This window comes from Capsicum annuum, chromosome 5, assembly GCF_002878395.1.
Source record: "Capsicum annuum cultivar UCD-10X-F1 chromosome 5, UCD10Xv1.1, whole genome shotgun sequence".
NCBI lineage: Eukaryota > Viridiplantae > Streptophyta > Magnoliopsida > Solanales > Solanaceae > Capsicum > Capsicum annuum.
Genome location: NC_061115.1, coordinates 18,925,806 through 18,948,846, shown reverse-complemented (window position 1 = coordinate 18,948,846; position 23,041 = coordinate 18,925,806). Strand labels below are relative to the sequence as shown.

General features: G+C 34.9%; 2 protein-coding genes across 2 annotated transcripts; both read right to left on the bottom strand.

The window, feature by feature from the left end:
* Positions 1 to 2,910: 2,910 nt before the first annotated feature.
* Positions 2,911 to 4,825, bottom strand: LOC107870397 (protein ASPARTIC PROTEASE IN GUARD CELL 2). The gene has a single exon (XM_016716916.2). It carries the CDS (start codon positions 4,584 to 4,586, stop codon positions 3,159 to 3,161), a length of 1,428 nt encoding a protein of 475 aa, XP_016572402.1. The 5' UTR covers positions 4,587 to 4,825; the 3' UTR covers positions 2,911 to 3,158.
* A 7,087-nt stretch (positions 4,826 to 11,912) lies between these two features.
* Positions 11,913 to 20,609, bottom strand: LOC107870396 (probable protein arginine N-methyltransferase 6; the record flags this gene model as incomplete). Its single annotated transcript, XM_047412594.1, is given in 12 exon segments — positions 11,913 to 12,263; positions 12,372 to 12,490; positions 13,192 to 13,397; positions 13,606 to 13,690; positions 14,991 to 15,085; positions 15,878 to 15,956; positions 16,451 to 16,528; positions 16,685 to 16,753; positions 17,538 to 17,603; positions 18,840 to 18,875; positions 20,298 to 20,366; positions 20,544 to 20,609. Coding segments are annotated over 12 exon segments (1,011 nt in total), but the record flags the coding sequence as incomplete, so codon positions are not given.
* Between the last annotated feature and the right edge of the window lie 2,432 nt (positions 20,610 to 23,041).

Below are 23,041 nucleotides of genomic sequence, written 5' to 3'. Positions count from 1 at the left end.
GAAATAGTAATAGTTTGAGGTTTTATTATCAATCATATGTAGAAGATTTCAGAAACTCTCACTATGTTTAATAATTTTTGTACAGTCTTGCTATAGTTGGTGAACATAGTGTATAAGTTTATTTGGCTAGCTAGGTAATTATCCCTTAAATGTTTGGTTGATTTAGGCTATGAATACAATAAAAAATTGACTCATGAAAAAATCTTGTAAGTTTAAAACGCTTTTGATATGTTAGATATTCATAATTAAAGAAAACAGTTTGATTAGGTTAGAGTAAGACAGTTGCGGTGCGATCATTATTTATCCTATCTTGATCTAATATCTTTCTCGATTCAAGTAACCTTTGAAGTTTGAGCAGATTAATAACTGCCTCATTATAACCCATTCTAGATTCAACTCATCGTGTTCATTTGACACGTAATCAAGAAAGAAAATAAAGAATTTTCAAAACAAAGGATACTAGAGTAAAAGAAAAGAAATAAAGCTGCTTGCTCTTAATACAACCCTAGCATTTCATCTTTCACTTTGCGCCTTTGAAAATCTAAGATAAAATTGTTCTTTACACATAAGTAAATATATAGTTGGAATAATTTCCAAATATTTTCAAGTCCAATAGTATAACAATATACACTTACTTTCTTTGTGGTAAAGTGTGTATATCCTCTTACTGATCTTAATCTCTGAGCAAAGACAGGCTTTGCCTTTTATTGATTCCTTTCCTTTCACCAATTTCATGAAGAAAATTATGTTGGAATTTTGTGGGGTCTCAATCAAGGCTTAATTTCAAAATTCTTGGGTTGGAGAGGGAGACAAGATAGAGAAGGTTCATGTGATACAACAGTAATATTAATATCACGTACCTACTACATATAGATCAAGATCCTTGTTCAGTTGACTTTAATGTATGTGTTTTGCTAATGACAAAATTTTGAGCCCAAAAGACATGACTAAAAACTCATAATGTTCATATCCTCCATCTTGATCCTCAACTGATGGATCAACTAATTACTTGTATCGCGTTTATTCTGCTAGGTATACTATATATTTCTTTCACCAATATAAATATCGGATAATTCTGACGATCAATTTTGATTTCAAGGGAGAATTGATCACTAAAAAACACTCTTGTATTGGTATTGGTGTAGAAACATGTTCTTCGATTTGATCACTTCCATATAAGTTAATGTCTCTCTATTTGGTATATGGCTTGCGAAAAAAATTAATGATCTTGTTATGACTAGAAAAGAATTTGTCTTGTCCAGAAATAATGATAATTTTATTTTCGTGTGTATTATAGGTAATAGGTTTAATTAAGCCGCAAAGCAGTCGTACGTTGATTAGCGTCAAAGTAGCTAGGATACCTGCATAACACTCCTATGGAGTGGTTCTTCTCCATATTTGTGTGGTTACAAAATGCTTCATGCACCGGACTGTTCTTTCATATCAGAATAAGAAATGTAGTATGTGAGCATTGCAATGTCAAGTCTGCAAAAGAGTGAAAAAAGCAAACACCTTTACAAAAAGTGATTGGTGTGGAACAAACTTCCAACTTCAGCTGTAACAAAGGTAGACCAAAACTCATAGCAAGTGATTGGTTTCACATGTCCACCAAGGTTGTGGTTCCCCTCTTCTCATGATTTCAACACTAGCACTTTTTCCAATATTTTCCTCTCTTGGCTGTTTCACTCTTTTACATTTCTGTGTACATATTTCTCTCCTTCTGAATGTGAGAAAAAGAAGAGTACTTAAATGAACCACAGATGATATTTCTACCTAACCTTTTGTATATTTAGAGGAGTTATGAGTGTTGTGTGTTCAAATAGGGAGAAAATTGTGATTTTTGGTTAAGTGGTTAAGTACATATTAACCTTCCATCAATTCATATTTGCACTTTTGATCTCTCCGGCTTCAAATCTCTACAAATTCAACGAATTATTAAGTGTAAAACTATAGATCAATTATCAAAATTTGTACTGTTACTCCATATTTGAAGGTAATAGTAAAGAAAGTTATAATCAACATGCATACTCATTAATGGAAAAGGAAAGTAAGAAAGAAGTAAAGAAATCTCTCTCAAAATTTTGAAAAAAAAAAAAAAGATAGAAAAAGTCATTGTAGAACATTAATGCAATGAGAAGCCCTCTTGTTTTGTCAATATCATGTCCATTATACCATGTAGGGACTTTGAATTATTTCTACTCAATTAATGATGGAGAAAAGAAGAAGAAAAAAAGAGTTGAGGGGTTGTGAAGAAGAGCAAAAGGGTTCTCTTGGATCCTCTTGTTTTGTATTCAAGTAAATGTCACTTTTTTCTTACTTACTTTTGACTTCATGCATGTCTCTCTTAGCTATGTTTTGACTATCATTATTTTAAACCTCATACTTTTACCTAACACCTTTCCTAATCCCCACACCCTTGTTTTTAATTAGGACTAAGGAGTTTTAACTTTTTTATATTGATCATATACAACTTTTCACACTATCTATCAAGTCAGTAAAATGATATTTATATGTGTAAGCCTCCTTCAACATGAGATTTTTGTAGCTTTATAAATAAGACAGATTATCTATTATATATAATAGGTAGATGTAATTTGATGGAGTAAAAATTCCTTATACTGATGATATATATATTTGTGTGTTAAACCTTTCTTTGTTACATCATTGTGTTGAAGTGACCTATAATAACATTAAACAATTATCAGTAGTAATTCTGATTTAATAACATATACAGTATGTGAAAATAAACTACAAATATCTTCATTGAGGAAAGTTATCAATGGCTATAAAATTATGTTTACTAGAATCTCTGTTTACTCCCTAAAACAAGTAAAGGAGAAACCTTTGGGTTTATAATCATTATGTACTACAAAGACTAGCCACATAAGTTTACTTAATTAAAAAGTACTAGCAATGAAATTCTTTACTTCATATCTTCAACCATAATTATTTAAAAGAACTAATACTATATATATAATGTTCGAAAATAATCTCTTACTCACCTGCACACATCACTTATCCGTACTTTACTTATGGAATTACAATGTATATACTAATAACAAAATTTCACTCTACTTCTGGTAGAATTACACCTCTCGAAAAAGTAATAATAAAAAATTAACAACATTCACTTTACATAATGTAATAAATTATATAAGCTAGCAAATATTGGGACCAAATCCAACAAATCCATTTGCACCATCAAAAGAAATTTGGATGCCTTCTTGTTGGATGTTTCCTATTATAGAAAGTCCTGTTGGTGATGGAGCAAATGCAAAACAGAATGTACCCTTGTCATTCACTGGAATTAGAAAGTTCCTAGCGGGTAGTGTCAATATTTGCCCACCCGAAAGGAAAAACGAGACTGTAGGCACCCGAACCGTCACGAACCCGTCTAGGTCATAACACGTGTCGAATATTGATACGGCCGGTGCCCGAGGGAGGGATGCGGTTTCAACTAGGAACGCGTCCCTAAACGCCACGTATGCCACCGAGGGTAGTCGTGTCACGGCTGTCCCCGTGTCCATGACCACTCCACCATCCCCTAACTCGGTTATTTTAAACACATCCTCTGATATCGGTACTTGAACACCTCCAACTCCAAGACCTAATAACCCTATGTAGTAAAAACTCGGAGTCAGCGGATTCCGAATTAGCGGTACCCAAGCCGCACCCATGGGTAACACCCCACGCCCGAACTCGAGCGACCCGGTTGATCCGGTGCCCCGACTCACCAAACAGTAACTAAATGCCCCACCCGTTTGACCACCAAGTTGGCCCACTAATGACATGGACCCACCACCAAGGCCCAATAACCCAGCAGCAGCAGTAAACATTCCACTATTACTATGTCCACATCCAATAGCCACATTTTTAACCGTAACGTGACCAAAAGTTAATGTCTCAATAGCCATAGTCCCTTTAGTATACGAACCATCACCATACATTACCTCATATTTACACCGACCCGCATGACAACCCGAGTTCTCAACCCTGTCACATACTGGCGTCCTGCATGGGACACCAGTAAATGACACTGAGAGACTCGGGTCGAATACCGGGTCGGATTGGTGATAACATTGGGTACAGGGTTGACACTGTACCCAAACAATATCACTACCAGAATCAAGAACCATGTATTGGTCCTTAGGTGGACTACCCACACCAATCCTAACAAAATATTCTCCACTTCCTTGATCCATACCCGAAACTACATCCGACCCGAATCCGTCGACCTGGTATCCAACACCATTAGTAATTCTTTGCATGATACTAGACACCCTTTTGGAATCTCTATCCATGCGATCTTCAAAAATATTACTTTTATTATACGTACTGAAACGGGAAAATATTTGTAACTTGTCTCTGTGAATGAGCTCGAGCTTCAAAGTACCATTTTCTTGTACATTTTCATCAGCAACATGAATTTTTTCATGAGTTTCAAGTGGTGTGATGGCTTGTTTGACATTGAAGATTTCATGAGTTGAGTTGATGGTTAGACTTGAAGTTGTGTTATTTGTGGTAAGTGAGAAAATGAGCAGAATAAGGAGAAGTGGTATGTTTTGTGAGGGGACAAACAAAAACATTTTTTCTTGTTTGTTTAAATCTTGGGAGGTGAGAAAGAAAGTGTGGTGTGGTGAGAGGGAAGTTGAGAGTTTTTATTTGTTTAAAGGTTTGAGAGGGGGTGGGGGGTTGTGTATATGGGGTTGTGGGGTTGGAGAATAGACCTTTGGGCCATTTTTGGAGGGTGAGAAGAAATAATTGAATGATGAGGTTTCATTTTATGTTTCTTAGCTTGGTATAAATATCTTTGTTTGGTTTCTGTACTCTCAACTTTGGCCCCTCTTCTCTCTATTCCTGTATTTTCTCACGTCTCTTTTTTTGTTGCATTTTTATATTAGAGTGAATGAATATAATTTCCTTTTCTTTTCTTTCTTTTTGGGTTTTTTTAAGGCATGATTGAGTGGTTGGGAGGTGGATTTCTCATCTGAGATACGAGGGATCGAATCTAGCCTTCATATGACACTCAGTTATGAGATCATCGCATGAGATTTGCCTAGTGCGATTTATATTTTCTATGTGGTTTGTGAGCTATTGCATGCATAGTGAGTAGGTTACCACAAAGTACTCACCCAAGCAGAGATTGTGATAGAGGTTATGAGTTTTCCTAGGGGTTTCAAAAGTAAATACATAATTGAATTGTATTCATTGATACAACATAAATACACGTGCGAATACAAGTAAAATTACAGCGAATAAATAGAATTCTTCGTAGTTTTATCTTTATATACATGCATATGTATTAGTCGATATATAGCCTAAATGTAGGTATAAATACAATGAATATGGTCGTATGACACCACAAAATGCACACCATCTCAAATAATCTATATTTGTAATCTATATCTATCTATAATCTACAATCTATATCTTAGAAATATTGTTTGAACTTTTTGTCCTCTTTGCTTTAGACAAAATCTTCTTTTCACTTTTTTTTTTAATATTTAAGAATTGAAAATTAATTAAATATATTTATGATAAAAAATCTCCTTATTAGAAGTCATCTGAATTAATGTCAACTAATAATAAATAATGATTTGAACTCAATGCATTAATCTCAAGGAGTTATATTCGTATTTAGCACTAACCAATTATTTATGTGTGATATAGGTTTTAGAATTTTTAATTAAGGAAAGAATTATATAAGGTAAAGTATTAATTGGTTTTATAATTCAAAATATTAGGATTTTCTTAATTATAGAAAGATTTAAGTATGGAAAACTGAAGATTCCCATTCGATAATGATAAAATTATTTAAGGTAGTGTTTTCTTTTTCTATTAACATCGGGTTTTTTTATCTAATATTTAAAAGTTGAAAATTAATAAAATATATTCACGGTAAAATTTTTCTTTATTAAAGTCATTAGAATTAATGACACCTAATACTTTTTTCATTAGTTTAAAAATTCTAAATCAACTAAATTTGATTTTGAGAATAAATATAAACTAACTAAAAATATCTTTTCATGATTTAAACTTTTACATTTCATTAAAAATCTCCACAATAAATAAAATTACTTAATTTTAAATAATCAAACATTACACGTGCATATTAAACTAGTTACTATAAATGTAAAATACACAAACTAATATAATTGCTAATAAAGCTCAGATTATAGTCATTCTTGAAAATTCTCTTTCATTTTTACTTGATGTAGATACTATCATCTTTATTATAGTTCCTATAAAATATTGATAACAAAAAACTTAATACATCTTATAAATGATTTGATGCTATAATTAATTTTCATACCATAAGTCGTTTGATTAATTGATGAAATGAGATAAATAAAGATATTTCATGAGCTACTCATTTTATTCGAAAAGGAAGTAACTCATGAGAATCTTTAATCGGTAACAAACTGAAAATACATTGTATGAAATTAGTTATCCTCCCTTACTTCTATATGAGATAATTAATTCTACAATTCTAATACAATAAGTGAGAGAAAAATAATTTAAAATTAATTACTATTTATAATTAAACGTGGAGTAAAATAATTTCACATTTTATGGTAAGGATTATTGTTCTTTATCTTTTGGACATTTGTGCAGGCAAAGAAATATTTTGTTTAAGAAGGTGACAAAATGATTACCTCAGTGTGATGGGGTAGATTGATTATAACTATAAGATTCTCCACATGTTTATGTATTTCTCTCTCTATTAAAAGGTTCTTTAAAAAGTGAAAATAAATAAATAAATAAATAAATAAATAAATAAATAAGCACACGACATAGACCAATTGGCTAATTAAGGTTAAAAATATTACCTATACTCAGAGTACTACATTTATGAATTTGAAAGATATTCGCTTCTCTAACTTTTCATCTAAAATTTACTATAGAATGGTATTTTTATTTTATCTCATCTTATCATTTACTTAATGTTAATTTTTATTTGAAAAAAAATCATTTAATTTCAAATTTTGCAACGAAAAATTCCACTTTTGGAAACAAATACTCACTGATTAAGAGGAGTTTATCTAATGTTTAAATATACTGCATATAATAGAATGGTCATATGAGGAAAAAGAGCGTAACTACCTTAGTTTAATCCATCAGATTTAGGTGTTAAATAGATGATTTGAACTGAATTTGAGTAGATTAAAATAAAAATAACTAAATAACATAATATTATAAGATATTATTCACTTTCATAATCTAAATTTGGGAAATAAACATCACCTAATCATTATAGATGTGTAACAATCAATTGATATAATATACAAAAGGAAAAAGTTCAAACAAATGAAACTATTACTGTAAAGAGGTTTGACCATAAAAGAATGAAATATATTTTGCACTTTTCAAGCTAAGTATGAAGCTTTTTCCCAGCTAAGCTTTCCCAATGTAACTAAAGCATTCACATACAACAAATAGATAATGGGCTTCAATTAATAACTTAGGGTGTGTTTAGTAGGAGGAATAATTTTTCATGAAGATGAAGTGGGTTGGAGCGTGAGGAGGACACAATCGATGTGAAATGCAATTTGTGGATGTCATTTTTCCTACTTCCGCTAAGGAAATTATTTTCTTTATTTTTAAGAAATTTGTTTTCCTAAGAAAATACTTTCAAAAATTTTGACCAGTCAAATATGAAAAAATTAAAAAATATTTTCTCGATATTCTAACTTAGTTAACTAACATGCACCAAAATGTGTTAAAGTCATACTTTTTCCCTTCAAATTAATGGCATAGATAAACAAGCAAATATATATTCATAGATGTTGGTAAGTTCAAGATTTTTGATAGTTTGTCTCTGATTTGTCAAGAAATTTGAAGACTATGTTAAATATATTATAGAAATATTATATAGGAGCAATTTCTTCTTCTTCTTTTTTATTTTTGGTCTTTTTGGAAGAGTGGAGGGGCCAATTATGCATAAAAGAAATGATGATCAAGTCTCAACTTCTTTTTATAAAGGTGCATTATTCATCTTTTTCCTTAACAATTGTAGCTTTGTTTCAATTTATTGTAGCACCCAATGGTGTGGCCTAATGGTCAATGAAGTGGGTTGAGAGCTTGAGGAACATTAGGTGATTCTTCCCATCTGTTCTAACCTTGATGGATAGAGTTACCTGATATCTGTTGCTGGTGAAAGGTGACAGATATCTCGTGAATTTAATTAAAGTGTGCAAAAGCTAACTCGAACACTACTATTAAAAAAAAATAATTATTATAGGCATGATAAGAGTTTTAAGTCCCCACGACTCGAAATGTCCATCCTTCTTAGGGTAAAAGATGGCCTCACCACTTCTCTTTATAATTTTCATGTGACAACTTGTTTTGATATAGTCATTCAACATGCACCTGCTTCTTGATCGATCAATTGCTTGGATCGAAATATTAAGAGATGAATTGAAATTACATATGAGCAAAGTTATAAGCAAAATGATTAAAATGAATGAATTTTAGTCGATTTCGCCTACATTTTACTGATTATAATAATTTTTTTTTTTGGATTTTCCATTCGGTATACGGTATCCGCATTGAAATTCGATTAATTCGGATTCGCGTCGCGTATGGGGGAAGCGCTCCCTACTACGGATTTTTTCATACCCAGAGCTCGAATCTGAGACCTCTGATTGCGGGGGGAGCAGCCTCATCCGCTGCACCATATCCTTCGATGGTGATTATAATCATTTTTATTTGAACTTCAGTATTCAGTAGTTATATATGTGTATAACCTTCAAATAAAAATGGCTTTAAGTCATATTTGCCTGAACTTCAGTCATTATGTTTGAAGTTAGACTTTATCAAGACTAATTTGGAATATCATAAATCTGAAGTGTTCCGAAGTAATCACATGTACAAAAATTTTAAAAACGAATACAAGTTAAATGACAACATCAAATCGGACAACGTGACTTCGCCCCACTTCTCTTGAGATGTACAACTTGTGAAGTGCTCTTAAATTACATTAATCTTCGAATTAATCACCACAGCCACTTTTATATCATGATATTAATATTTGTGTTAAACATTTTTTCTTTAATTGTAATCTTTACTACATATATTATAATTGTTTATGTACAATGTGCTATCTAATATCTCATTTTTAAATTCCTAGTATATAATGTCATTCCAACCAAAAATGATGGAATTGATACACAAATTTACACCCAAATAAATATTTTGGTAATTATATATTGAACTCTTTCATTATAACACGATACAATTACAACACGTTGATGAATAAACTCAAGTTTAAAAGCTGTTAAGATACTTTTGATTTCTTGAAGGCGAATCTTGAAGCAATAGTGACGTTTTCTTTGTGTGAGCTGTGACAATAGATTACGGGTTCAAGTCTGAAAGTAAGCCATCAATGCTTGCATAAATTATCTACATCACACCCCTTGAGGTACAACCTTTTTTTGGATTTGCATAAACGTGAAATGCTTTGTAGACCGGATCACCTTTTTATACTTTTGGTGTATTCTAATTAGCGATCGTTTGGTGTGAGGTATAAGGGATAAATATTCGGAGGATAAAATGAAGGATTATTTTATTTCATATTTGGTATGAGGAATTAGCTTGTACCAGAATTATTTATCCCATCATTTACACTATAATGATGGGATAAGTTATCCCATATACATGGTGGGATAACTAATTTCGATGGAATAACTAATCTCGGAATAACTGATTCTGAGATTAGTTATTCCGGAATAGTTATTCCATCATGTATATGAGATAACTTATTTCATCACTATGATATAAATGGTGAAATAAATAGGCTCGATATTAACAAATAACACACCAAATGGAATAAAAATATCAATTTGACTTGGAACAGTGAGTTGTTTGTATGCAGATATAGAAAGGAAAAAGGAATCTAAAAAAGAGCAAGGACAGTGTCAAATCAAATATCAAACTTGTAGACCCCACTGTCCCTCCATATGTCTCTATCTATCGCTCTAGGTCTCACGTTAAAGTGCTTTTTTAGGTTGAAAATATACAACTCAGCAGCATATTAATGTAATTCTACAAAATTTCATCTCATAGAATGTGATGTTGACATTTATAAAATGGCGTGTAGAGTATTTTCCTTGATAAATATGTAAAATCTATAAGAAGTCCTTTAAAAGTTATATACTTGTATATACTTTGTGATAAGAATTTGTACCCTTCAACCACTAAAATTAGCGATCATCTTAATCAATGTAGGAATGTGAGGACATACTAGGTATAATAAAATTATGGATGAAGTTATTTGAGATAAGATGAGAGTGACTTTCGTGATGGACAAGATGAGAAGCAAAATTGAAATGATTTGGACATGTGATGAGGCGAGGTTCAGACGCCCTTGTGGAGAGTGTGAGAGGTTGGATATAGTAGCTACGAAGAGGGGCAGAGGTAAGCTGAAGAAGTATTGAAAGAGGTGATTAGACAAGATATGACACATATTCAAGTTAGGTTACTGAGGAGATGACCTTAGATAAGGGAATGTGGAGAATGAGTATTAGAGTAGAATGCTAGTCGGATAGGAGTGTTGTCGTGCATTAATTGTAGTATGGTAGCTTGCTGTTTAACCATAGATGTCAATCATAGTTGTTGTTTATTGTGTTTCGATGATCACACTATTCAGTGGCTGATTATTATTTTTCCTATAGATTTTGCCATGTTCCTTTGCCATATTTTCTGCACTGTTTTCCTCTTCGTACCTGGATTTGCTATACTTGAGCCGAGGTCTTTCAAATATAACCTCCCTGAGGTTGTGGTAAGGTTTGTGTACACTTTACTATCCCTAGACCTCACTTGTTGAATTCTACTGGGTATGTTATTGTTGATATTTGTAATGATACCCAAAGGTGTGACCTTATGGTCAATGACGTGAATTAACACTATGAGATCTCAAGTTCAATTCCTATCAGGGGCAAGACACTAGATTTCTTCCCATCCGTGGACAGAGTTACCTAATACTACTTGTTAGTGTAAAGTGGAAGATATCCCGTGAAAATAGTTGAGGTGTGCGCAGCAAGCTAGTCCAAACACCACAGTTATTAAAAGAATAACCTAATGACAATAGAAGCTATTTCATTTTTCTTTTCTATCTATGACTGTATTTGAGCAACATACAATGATTGTAGCTGCCAAAGGCGTGAAAATGCATAAGATATGAGCAAGCAAAAATAATAATTAGAGAGCATGGGACATATATAGTCATAGGTCATATATTGGCTATATATAGGGCCATATTGGCAGCGTAAGACTTCCAAAATAAAGTTGTCACTAGTCATTCATGCAGATAAAGATGCATGTGTAATTAAGGGGAATGGAGATGGCCTACAAATAGGACAAGATTGTCTTTGGGGGAAAAATATGTATTCACTCGATTAATAAATCCTTTGATGTTTAACACTATTGTGTTAGATTATCGTCTTGAAGGATTACGGATATACGCCCTTTTTAGGGTTACGGTTCTTTTTAGGTATAATACATATACAAGCACCATGGCCTCAATTAACAACAAACCACTCCAAGCTTGAGAGTTCACATTTAGACACTTCGACTTGGTCTCAACTGACAACTTAATACTCCAACTTGTCCCCACTCTGTCTTATCAATGAGGTTTTAGATGATCATTCTGTAAGTCGGAGTGTCCAATTGACATAATGAAAACGAGTTGAGATGTCTAGATATACATACTGAACGTTTGAATGCTTAATTGCTGGTTGAGGCCAGGTTTGAAAGTCTGTATTTATGTATTATGCAGTTCTTTTTATGTGACAGAAGTATATCAAAATCACCTCTAACATGCACTTAATGAGCTGTTGCAAGCAACACAAAGGGGAATAGTAAAAGAACAGTCCAATTACTGGGACGACTGAAAAGCCAACTGCAAAAGATGGTGGCTGCAGAAATCAATAAATCTTTTTTATCTTTTTCATATCCAAATGAATTTAACTAACTAAAAAGCAATCTAATACAGCACCAGACCAACATCTACACTACAAATTACAGCTTCAGGAAAGACCATATTATCGCGGAGACGTTACAGGTTTTCAGATAATACACTGCGTAGATATGCAATGAAGTTGTCACATTCAACGCTTTTAAGTAAAATAAAGGCAGTATAAATGCCATGAACTCACCTTCATTTTCCTACCTAACTTACAAGAATAATATTCAGAAACTGTGTAAGATTTCATACATTGTTTTATCGCATCACCGACTCTTTGACAAATGAACGCCCACCAGATCTGCAATATAAAGAATGTGAAAAGGAAGTTAAAGTCATATGTGATAACTGAAGAGCTGAAAGTATACTAAGATAGTGGGCATTGATTGAGCTTTGAGCCAAAACATACGAATATTCAAGATGGATGTTCATGAATCGAGCATTTTCTTTGCTTTGCGACAATGTTAGAGAGCCTTCAATAACCTGATCTTGCTCCACGTCCAAGGGTTCATAGAAGTAAACCAACGTCTGCAAATTCATGTCAAAAAATGCAAAACCATAAGCGCATGCACCAATTCTCCAGCGAAGAGCTGATAGAAAGTAGGATATAATCATAAAACCATAATTTTGTTCCAAACAGGGGATCACTACTAGTTTATCAAAATATGTAGGTATTTTATCTAAGAACCATTATCAAGGATAACTTAACTAACAGTTAATCTTCTAGATGAAAGAATGTCAACAGAAGAACTGTTATCAAGGACTTATTTTTGACAAGGAAGGCGAATAAGGATATGCTGGCTCAAAAGTTATATCCTGAACAGAGCATTACCATGAGGGCAACGATATAACAAAATAAATTATAGCCATGGTATCATGTATATCATCACTAGCCATGTCGCACCAAAAGCTAAGCAAAAATATTGACAATATTATCTCTGAGTTCTCAAGGTCATCAATGATAAACACCATTTTCTAGCAAACATATTTCTTATGGTCTCGGAATGTATTTGTTGGTCCATCTATGACAAGTACAGTGAAGAATTTATATTTGTCCAACTCTTACTGTAGATTTAATAAACTCGGATACCAAAATTGGTTGCAGATTGTTGATTGACAATCAATTCACTCTTTTCTACCCTACCTTTCTTTCCAATGAACCAAAAAAGCAGAGAGTAGAATAGAGAGAGCACCCTCAGATTTTTTCTGGAGGGAAGTATTTACAGAACCTGTTGCCAGTGTGTCGGGGGATCTTCTGGTGCAGTTGACAATATAACGGCTTCGCTAGGATTGGGACGCCTCTTTCTTTGATTTCCTTCTGTCACGTTACCGTTAGAAGGCTCAACAAATGAGGGTGGGATACCATTATTCAAAGGATATATTGCTGGGCCATTAAACTCCACATCAAACCAGAAAGCAAAACCATGAAAGGGTGCTGAAAAAAAAAAAAGAGAATCAGGTCATACGACCACTAGTGAACATTAAAGAACAGGGTATCAACACTAAAGAAGAAAAGCATGAATCATCTCCCACCCACCTTTTTTTTTAAAAAAAAAAAGATGTTATAAAAGAAAACCACGAGTTCCGTGGACGGCACACACAGACAATGTTTATTGAGAGAGAGAGAGAGAGAGAAATTGTACATCGCATCATTGACTCGAATTTAAATCTGGCTGTGATGGACTCTAGCTCCCAAGTTGTCACTGTATAACAGTCCACATGCTTCACCTGCCGTTTAGTTGAAAGGTAAATGAGTCCAAAATGAGAAAGGCTCATGAGTACTACATAGTGCATGAGATACAAGAGCCAGAGGAAATAATTGAGCATAAGGCACAGAATCCCAGAATATTCTAAATTCTAAATTCCTGACGATCTTGATATAAGTATCAGGCCATACTTGAAACACCCTAAGTCTGCTAAAAAACTGTGAAGACTCGAGAACACGATGCAACTCAAACAACATCCATAGCATGAACAATAGCAAGATCCCTTACCTTCTTCACAATCACTAGAATCTTACATTATCCTGGAGTTCTGAAAGACATACTATTCATTCAAAAGGACAAGCCACATACACCAGCCTTCTGCTGGTACTGGAAGAGGACGTACACGAGTAATTGGAGTATCAACTCACCATTTAACACTTCGCAACAAACATAACAGACGATACTAAACGAGTCAATTAAATAGCAGATAACAATTAACAAAAGAATAGGACTATTTCCAGTCGTAACTGAGTAATCAAACTGCCCTTAAGATTGGCTTTCAAGAGAAAATGTACTGCAGGAGCACCTTTACGATAATAAACACACCACTCAAACAACTAAAAACATGTGATGGACCCCTTACATACAATGGCGAAAGGAAAACTATTTATGTTTCCTCTTGGGGATTCACCACCGTAAGAATAGATGCGAGTGCTTATTCCGAGCAACTATTTTCCATGAACCGATAATTGCCTCTTTAATCACTAATATTTCATATATAATCCAAAAGATCTGCACTCCACATGTAGTGTGACTATCCAACAGAACCTGGACAGAATGGTTGACCTACAGAAACCCTTCTTCATACATAATTAACAGCTTAGATTATGAATTTTACTTTTCATAAAGAGGCGACAAATCGCTTCATATTGTTCCCCTCAACAGGCAGGCTGGTATTCCATCCCAATGATCTATTTCATCCCCTTCTCCCCCACCCCCAGCCCAACCCTTCGGGTGGAAATAAAAAAGAAAAAGAGCCAGTATTGGTACTAACTCCCCCGAGGCTCAATCAGCAGCAACGGGAATTTCAATCTTACAGATATAAACTCAAGTATGTAGTCCTACTTATCCAGACTCTATAAGTTGGGGCAACAATCCAATGATCAGCAAATAAACTTATGTACAAATTTTTCTTTCATATAGCTCCTTTACCAGGAAGGAATTCACTTGCTTGGATTAAGATGTAGCAGTTGTTATCGTTATTTGACACATAATAATTTGCAATTTGAAACCCAAAAATAATTGAATTTGCTGGTACTAACCACTTGTGGCCATGTCAAAACATTTTCAACAGTTATTGCCTCCACCGATGGCTCTTCAAACGCGCACTGCTTTGCTAACGGCATTATAGCAGACACTACAAAAAAATGGAACTCCAACTGAAATCTAAAGAGGAAACACATAAAAAAACAGATAATCAAAAGCATTAACATTTAGCAATTAAACTCTGTTCTTTAAGGGTTGTTTGTCTCACTCACACAAGAGTTTAAGGTTCATGTGCACTAAACAGCTCTCCAACATAGATAACACTTTCTATTTGTGTGTGACCACCGATAACACCTTTCACATTTCAACTGGATAAGGGAGGGTATACATGAAACAGCAGGTTCAATGCTAACAAATGAAGAATCAACCGTTACAATCCAATGAATTAAAATGATATACAAACCAGCAAGTCTCGAGACATTAAGATTTAAAACAAGTTTAACCACTGTACTAGAAAGGTCATTGAGAAAGCACACAACAAAATAGTGCTATTTAATGATGAGTCCTATTTTAGTGCAAGCAATGTGAGACTAAAAAATTTTTTGTTTCAATTAGAAAAGAATTTCTATCAAAATTAAGCATGTTCTCTTTGATGTGAGGATCCAAATGGGTAGCAATGATAGAAAAGAGAAAAATAACAGGAGGGTGAGTAAAGGAGTTGAGCTTTAAATACAGCTCGATGAATAATGATATCATAAATCAAATCCGAGTTTTCACATGTCAAACTTATTAAAGTGACTAAACATCATAGCTATGTCCTCGACCAATAAAATACAAGAAAATGGATCTTATTTGCATTCTGAAGAGAAAGCGCTTCATCAAGGTTATGAATTTTGCTGGAAGAACAGCAGAGATAACCATGAGTCTTACAACATATACTCACTGTCTATCCCATAAACATTACGCCAGAAATCAACGCTTTCACTATACCGATCTGGATGCGTCACAGGCGCCATGTAGAGCTGCAGAGAGAAGAAACGGGGATTAAAATGACTTCACTCATTCATATTATTAAGTGGTGGAAAATCAAAGGCTACTCATAATTATCGGACTCCGGGTCTCGATCCTTCGGACTTATTCTAGGTAAACAATGCAGTAGCATCAGAATCTGTTCCAAGAGTTTTTCTTATCTTAATCTAAATGAATAGATCACCATTCCTAATACAACTGCTTCATATTACTTCTTTGACACTGCAAGTATCAGAGCATGGGATTTCCTCTCTAAGTAAAATATGAAGCAGATGCTAAGATAGTGTATTTGCCGCATAACTACAGGATATCTGAACCGTTGTCACCTAACTATAAAATATGTGAATCTAAATTCTGATAGTAAGAATACACTATTCACCCAAATAAAGGAAGCAAGAGAAGGATAATATACACACCCAAAAAAAAAAAGTGGGATAACCCCCAAATAAATTTCCAAGCTCACATAAATTAGGGAATGGATGACTACCGTTGCATGTGATGGAAGAATAAGACCTCCTGGTTTCAGCCAGCGGTCTCTAGCAGTGATAACACTCCCCAGCATGCTCTGCAAGGACAAGCATATTCCATGTGGTGTAAGAAACAGAAAATTTACGAAGTCATATACTCCCACATAATAGATTTCAGAAGTAAAACCATGTGAAGACCAAACTAGATGTCTCCCAAGAGAAGTATTGGAATGTGCCTCTCTGTATGGGATTACCTCATAAAGAAGCATGTAACCCATCCATTCTGAAACTATAACATCAACTTCTTCATCAATTTCAACATCCTGAACTAACCAAAAAGTATGATATAGTCATTAGTCACCAGAGTCAAATCTATATAATAGCAAAAGATCTATTCATCCACGATAAAGATATTCAATTACAACAAAGTTAGAACTGACAACATTTTCATTGATGACACCAATGGAATTTCAATGTAGGCCATGTCCTCGGTGAGCTTCAACTGCACCATGTCCTGTCTAATCACCTCTCTCCAATATAATAAGTGATGCTAGTTGATAAATAAAAAATCTTGTTACATCAGCCAAGTTTTGAAGCATATTTTAGTGGCTGTTAGTTAGGGATGAGATTTTACTTATACTGATATAAGCTTCCCTGTAAATTTAGTTTATTTCATAATTTCCTATAATTAAGGGTATTCTAGTGAATTGTTATTTCTGCAGTCAATTTACAATAAGAAACTTTTTTTGTAGAAAGATAATGTGATTTTTTTCCTAGAGAACTAAATCCCAATTTACTCTGATCCACAAGGATACAACAACATAAACTGGTGGAAGATTAGTAACTACGCCAGATTAAATAATGATTTCATCTAAGAGCCCAAGCAAAATACTTGAGCATGAGGAATTGATTTAAGGTTCTTTTTTCAACCTCGAAATTCGTTCGCATACATGTGAAGTGAATTTTAAGGATTTTCACTTCCCTCTAGGAAAATATAGATTTCATACAACTTAAGCAAGTAGAAGCAGCCAATTTTCTAAGGGTGAACAACATCAACTTTAAGTAGCCAAAACAATTAAAGAATCAAATGTTTAGACTAGAACATACCTCGACCCGCCCATGCAAAACAATAACTTTGTCAGATAGGTTGTTTGCCTTCACGATTTCATTTGCCTGGTGAACCATAAAAAAGGGATGTAAAATGAATTTCAAACTCAATTATTTCACATTGTTCCATTAGAAAAAAGACAGTGGAAGAGATCTTAAGAATGTACAGCTACCAGAGTCTTTTCCTCCAGCTATTATGGTTTCAATGATGTTTACACATTTTCAGCAGGAAAGGACAGACAATTGCAGGAATCTCAAAGTCTCAAAGGTTCATTCTAAGTGATTCATTGAAAGTTAAAGAAAATTAACGTAAAAATATTTTCAGAGTGATCTAAGTCAGCAGCGTAAGCAAGATTTTTTCAAAACAACCCAGAATATACCTTTGACATTTATAGAAGTGAAAAACAAACAAGCATATTTGTAACTTTTGCGAACGTAGATGATCCTTGGTCCATGTGACCACCCTCTATAAGCCAAAGTATGTGCTTAACCAATGGACCAGAGAGCACTCTTTATCAAGCTGTGTAATTTTTTTCTTATCTCTTTGTTTTTCTCATAATATTAAAATATGTTTTGGTGTCCTGAGACCAGTTCCCAAATTGCTTTTTTGAGTCTCTTCTAACCTCAAGCTTTCTGCCCCTCTTCATCACATCCAACTTTAATACATGATCCTAACTCCACTTGAAACCCATGTCACTCTTAAGGCCTCCTTGGCCCAAGAGACTTTTTTCCCTTTATCCTCCTCAAAACGCTAGTAAAAGAAGGCAAGGGAAGCGACAACAACAACTTCCTCACACACCATCTCAGCCCTATGTCTAACTAGGTTTATTTTCTTCTGTCTTTGTTATTGTCTTCTTCTTCTCTCCATCAGTTTTCTGTACAAAGTACACACCTGACTTTGATCAGATCTATACCACACCAACAACATCATGTCAAATTGACACGGATCCGGTGAAGGAAAACAATGAATCAACATAACCCAGTAATATACCCAGTTGACAAAACAAAGGTGCGGCGTAACAAATATTTTTAGCCCACGAATATTTGTTTGCTTGTTTTTTTAATAAGAAAATTTTTTCTTGCTTATGGAATGAATGCTTAATCCTGAGCTAAAATGAGGAAGAAGTATTTATAAATGATGCAACACCATCATGAGCACCACAATAAAGCAATCAATTCTCTCAGAACTCATCAACCATAAGAAATGTGCAGGGAAGCATTACTCTTAAGGCGCATTGCAGAATCTAAATACTAAATAGAACTAGCTTCAATGGACATCTTCTGACAGAAGCAAACAAGTACCTGGACAGCTATATCACTTGCATCAACAGCATACACCTGGGATAAAAGAACATCTGCCTGATAAGTATTACATCTGGAACATCCAAATTAAAGGAAATACCAATTAAAGCAAAAAAAAGGTTCAGTTTGCATCAAAAAGAGGTCATGACTTCACTAGGTCCACTAAAAACCAGGGTAGAAAGAAAGAAAATCACATCAAAGATGCAGCCTTATTTTGTAGAAGAAAAAAATATAGATCTTCCCGAAAGCAAAATAACAATCTAAAACTGTCATAGTAGCTAAGCCAATAGAGAGATAATACATGAGCCAGACCTGCTTTTGTGCAAGAAGGCTGAAGAAACAACCAGTCATATATTTCATTGCCATGATCAGATGAATGATTGTTGGGCACCCATTCTTCTGTATTTTGGTGCATAAAACTCATAATTCCTTAAACAATCCAGAATCACCTGTTATTTTGGTAGAAACCAAATCTTTGATGACAATCCGGAGATACTTTTTTTTGTTTGTTTTCTTTTGAGAATGATAAATTTTTTATCAATATATCCTGCGGATACTACATCAAAATATGTAGTCCTCTTTCAAAAGTATTACGAGACTATCTGATTCCCATTTGTACTTTTTGTTACAAATAGTCTAGAACATCAAGAGTATCTTCTGCCTGTCCTAACACTTTCTGTTCACACTAAAAATAATAAAGAGCTAAACAATTCATCTTAAAATTCTGTAAATTGTTCTGCTTGCCCTTAAAACATCTTTGATGTCTTTCGAGATACTTATTTGGAGAGTTTGATAGGAAAGGAGCAAAGAATCTTACAAGTAGAAGGTTCGCCAAATAGATTTAACAATTTGATCAAACTTAAAAATATGGAAAAAGGACAGGTATTTTTTATCCTCTCTCAATTGTGTGATTTCCAGGATGAAGCTTGTAAAGCTGGATAATCTTGAAAATGGAATAAAATATCCAGCTGTTACGTGTTCTTGTATACGCTGACTTTTACATGCTTTTGGCACCTCACTTGTGCCCTATAGATATGATTTGACACTGTTATGTACAAAGAAGAATGTGCATACTGCAAAGATGCAGCAAGTGTTGACGGAAATCTAGCAAAGACATCTATGTCACATTAATATTCCCAGTGAAAAATACGGAATGTGTTGCAATTTTCCGCATTGACTTTTAACATTACTACTATTGAGAACATATTACAAACCAGCAATAGCTGGGTGAATTTGTCTATTTGATTACATACATAAGTTCATAATATTTCCTCAAAAGTTGAAAAGAACCATGGAAATAACAACTACACTCTGGTAACTGAACTCAGATTGATGAAATACATACATAAGTTCATAATATTTCCTCAAAAGTTGAAAAGAACCATGGAAATAACAACTACACTCTGGTAACTGAACTCAGATTGATGAAATTTCAGCTAAAAAGGACTTATATCTTACTCGTCTTGCACCCGCCTGCGCACAAAATATAGATAGGATGCCGGTGCCACATCCAACATCAACAACAACCTGCAAAATGTAAATTTAATTACACCAAAGGCATAGACGAGAATGATTGTGCTCTGTAATGAAATTATAAAAAAACTTAAAAGAACCGTGATAGATTTAAGTAGCAATATAAAGTGAGATCTGATAAATTTAGGATATCATTTGGTGCACAAAGTACTGTTTAAATAGTCGACCTACTTTTCCCGCAATGAAGCTTTGATGCTGAAAAATTGCATTCCTGTAACTGTCAGTCCGCGCACGATCCTGCGAATTCCACCCATAAATTAACATGCCCTTTGTACATCTAGATATATCATATATTTGAATTTGAAAGCATAAACCCTAGGGAAAAGGAAAATTCAAGTTCAAAAGCAAGCAATATAATTAAATTCATCTAAAAACAAGCAGTACAATGAATTTTCAACACTTCTTCATTTAAGCTCACTTCATATCATCAACAACAACATGGCCAGTGCATTCCCACAAAATGGGGTCTGGGAAGGGTAAAGTGTACCCAGTCCATATCACTACCACAGATAAAGTAGAGAGACGACTTAGGACAGATAAGAGTATAACAAACAAAAACCATAAAAATAAACCACAAAATGGAATAACACACCGCCAAATAATAAAGAAACAAGACACCGAGAGAGTAATACTATACACTGTCTATTCGAGATCACAAACACCATCAGAACACTACGAACAAGAAACTACAGATAGATACAAACAAAGCACTCCTCCCTACTATTACGGACGCACTCCTACCCACTAACCCTCTACCCTAATTCGCGTCCTCCACACCTTTCCTATCAAGGGTAATGTCCTTCGTAAGCTGTAACCACTCCATGTCATGCCTAATCACCTCCCTCCAATATTTCTTTGGCCTACCTCTACCCCGCCTAAAACTGTCCATAGCAAGCCTCTTACACCTCCGTACTGGAGCATCTGTGCAGCTCATCATCACATGTACGAACATCACAACCTCACCTCCCGCATCTTGTCTCCCACTGAAGCCACTTCCACCTTCTCTCGAATAACTTCATTTCTAACCCTATCTCTCCTGGTAAGTCCACACATCCATCTCAACATCCTCATCTCCGCTACCTTCAACGTTAGGATGTGGGAGTTCTTAACTGGCCAGCATTCCGCTTCATACAACATAACCGGTCGGACTACCACTCTATAGAACTTACTTTAAAGCTTAAGAGGCGTCTTCTTATTATACAAGACACCCAAAGCGAGCCTCCACTTCAACCACCCTGCACCAATACGGTGCGTGACATCCTCGTCAATCTCTTCATTCTCCTGAATCACAGACCCAAGGTACTTGAAATTATCCCTTTTTCGAATGACCCGAGAATCCATCTCCGCTACCATGTTAGCCTCATGCGCCAATCACTGAACTTACATTTCAAGTATTGTCTTAGTCCTGCTCAACCTAAACCCCTTAAACTCTAGGGTCTGTCGCCAAACCTCCAAATTATCATTAGCTCCTCTCTGACTCAAATCAATTGGTACAATATCATAAACAAATAACATACACCAAGGCACGTCCCCTTGAATCCGCATCAAAACATTCATCACCAAGACAAACAAAAATAGGCTACCAGACATCCCTGGTGCAACTTGTCAAAATAGAGAAGTGCTCTGAATCTCCTCCTATCGCTCTCACACGAGTTTTCGCTCCGTCGTACATGTCCTGAATCGACTTAGTGTATACCATGAACACAACTCTAACCTTCAAGCACCTCCACAGAGTCTGCCAGGGGACTTTATCATACGCCTTCTAGAGATAGATAAACATCACGTGCAGGTCCTTCTTTCCTCACCCTAAACTGCTCCACAAAACTCCTTACGAGGTGAATGGCCTCAGTAGTCGAGCGACCTGACATAAAATCGAACAGATTCTCGAATATAGTCACGATCCTCCTCAGCCTCAACTTTACCACTCTTTCCCAAAACTTCATAGTATGACACAACAACTTGATATCCCTATAGTTGTTGCAACTTTGAATATCCCCCTTGTTCTTATACAGTGAAATCATCGTACTCCATCTCCAAGCCTCGGGCATCTTCGCCACCCTAAAAATGATGTTAAACAACCTTGTCAACCACTCCATCCTACCCCACATGTGCTTTTCCAAAATTTCACCACAATCTCATCAGACCCAGTCGCCCGACCCCTCCACATCCTACAAATAGTACCCTTGACCTCCTCAACCTTGAACGCTTACAATAACTGTAATCGCGACACCTCTCTGAGTGCTCTAAGTCTCCCAACACAAAACTATTATCCCCATCATCATTTAAAAGTCTATGAAAATAGGACTGTTAATGCCTCCTAATGTGGGCATCCTTTACCAACACTTTTCCATCCTCCCCCTTGATGCACTTCACTTGGTCAAGGTTATGGACCCGCCACTGCCTAGCCTTGGCAAGCCTATACAACTTCTTATCTCTGTCTTTCTCCTCTAAAGCCGCATAAAAGCTCTCAAAAGTAGTTGTCTTAACTGCCGTAACCGCCAACTTAGCCTCTCTCCTAGCTAACTATACTCATCCATATTCGTGTGCTTCTCCTCATCATACTTTGCTCTCAATCAACTTTACCTAAGCCATTTTCTTAGTCACTTCATATCATTGTCATTCTACATAAAATGCAACAGAGGGATTACAAAGTTTGAATTATGCTATCA

Coding starts and splice junctions, on each gene's coding strand:
- LOC107870397 (XM_016716916.2), bottom strand. CDS start 4,586: ATGTTTTTGTTTGTCCCCTCACAAAACATACCACTTCTCCTTATTCTG.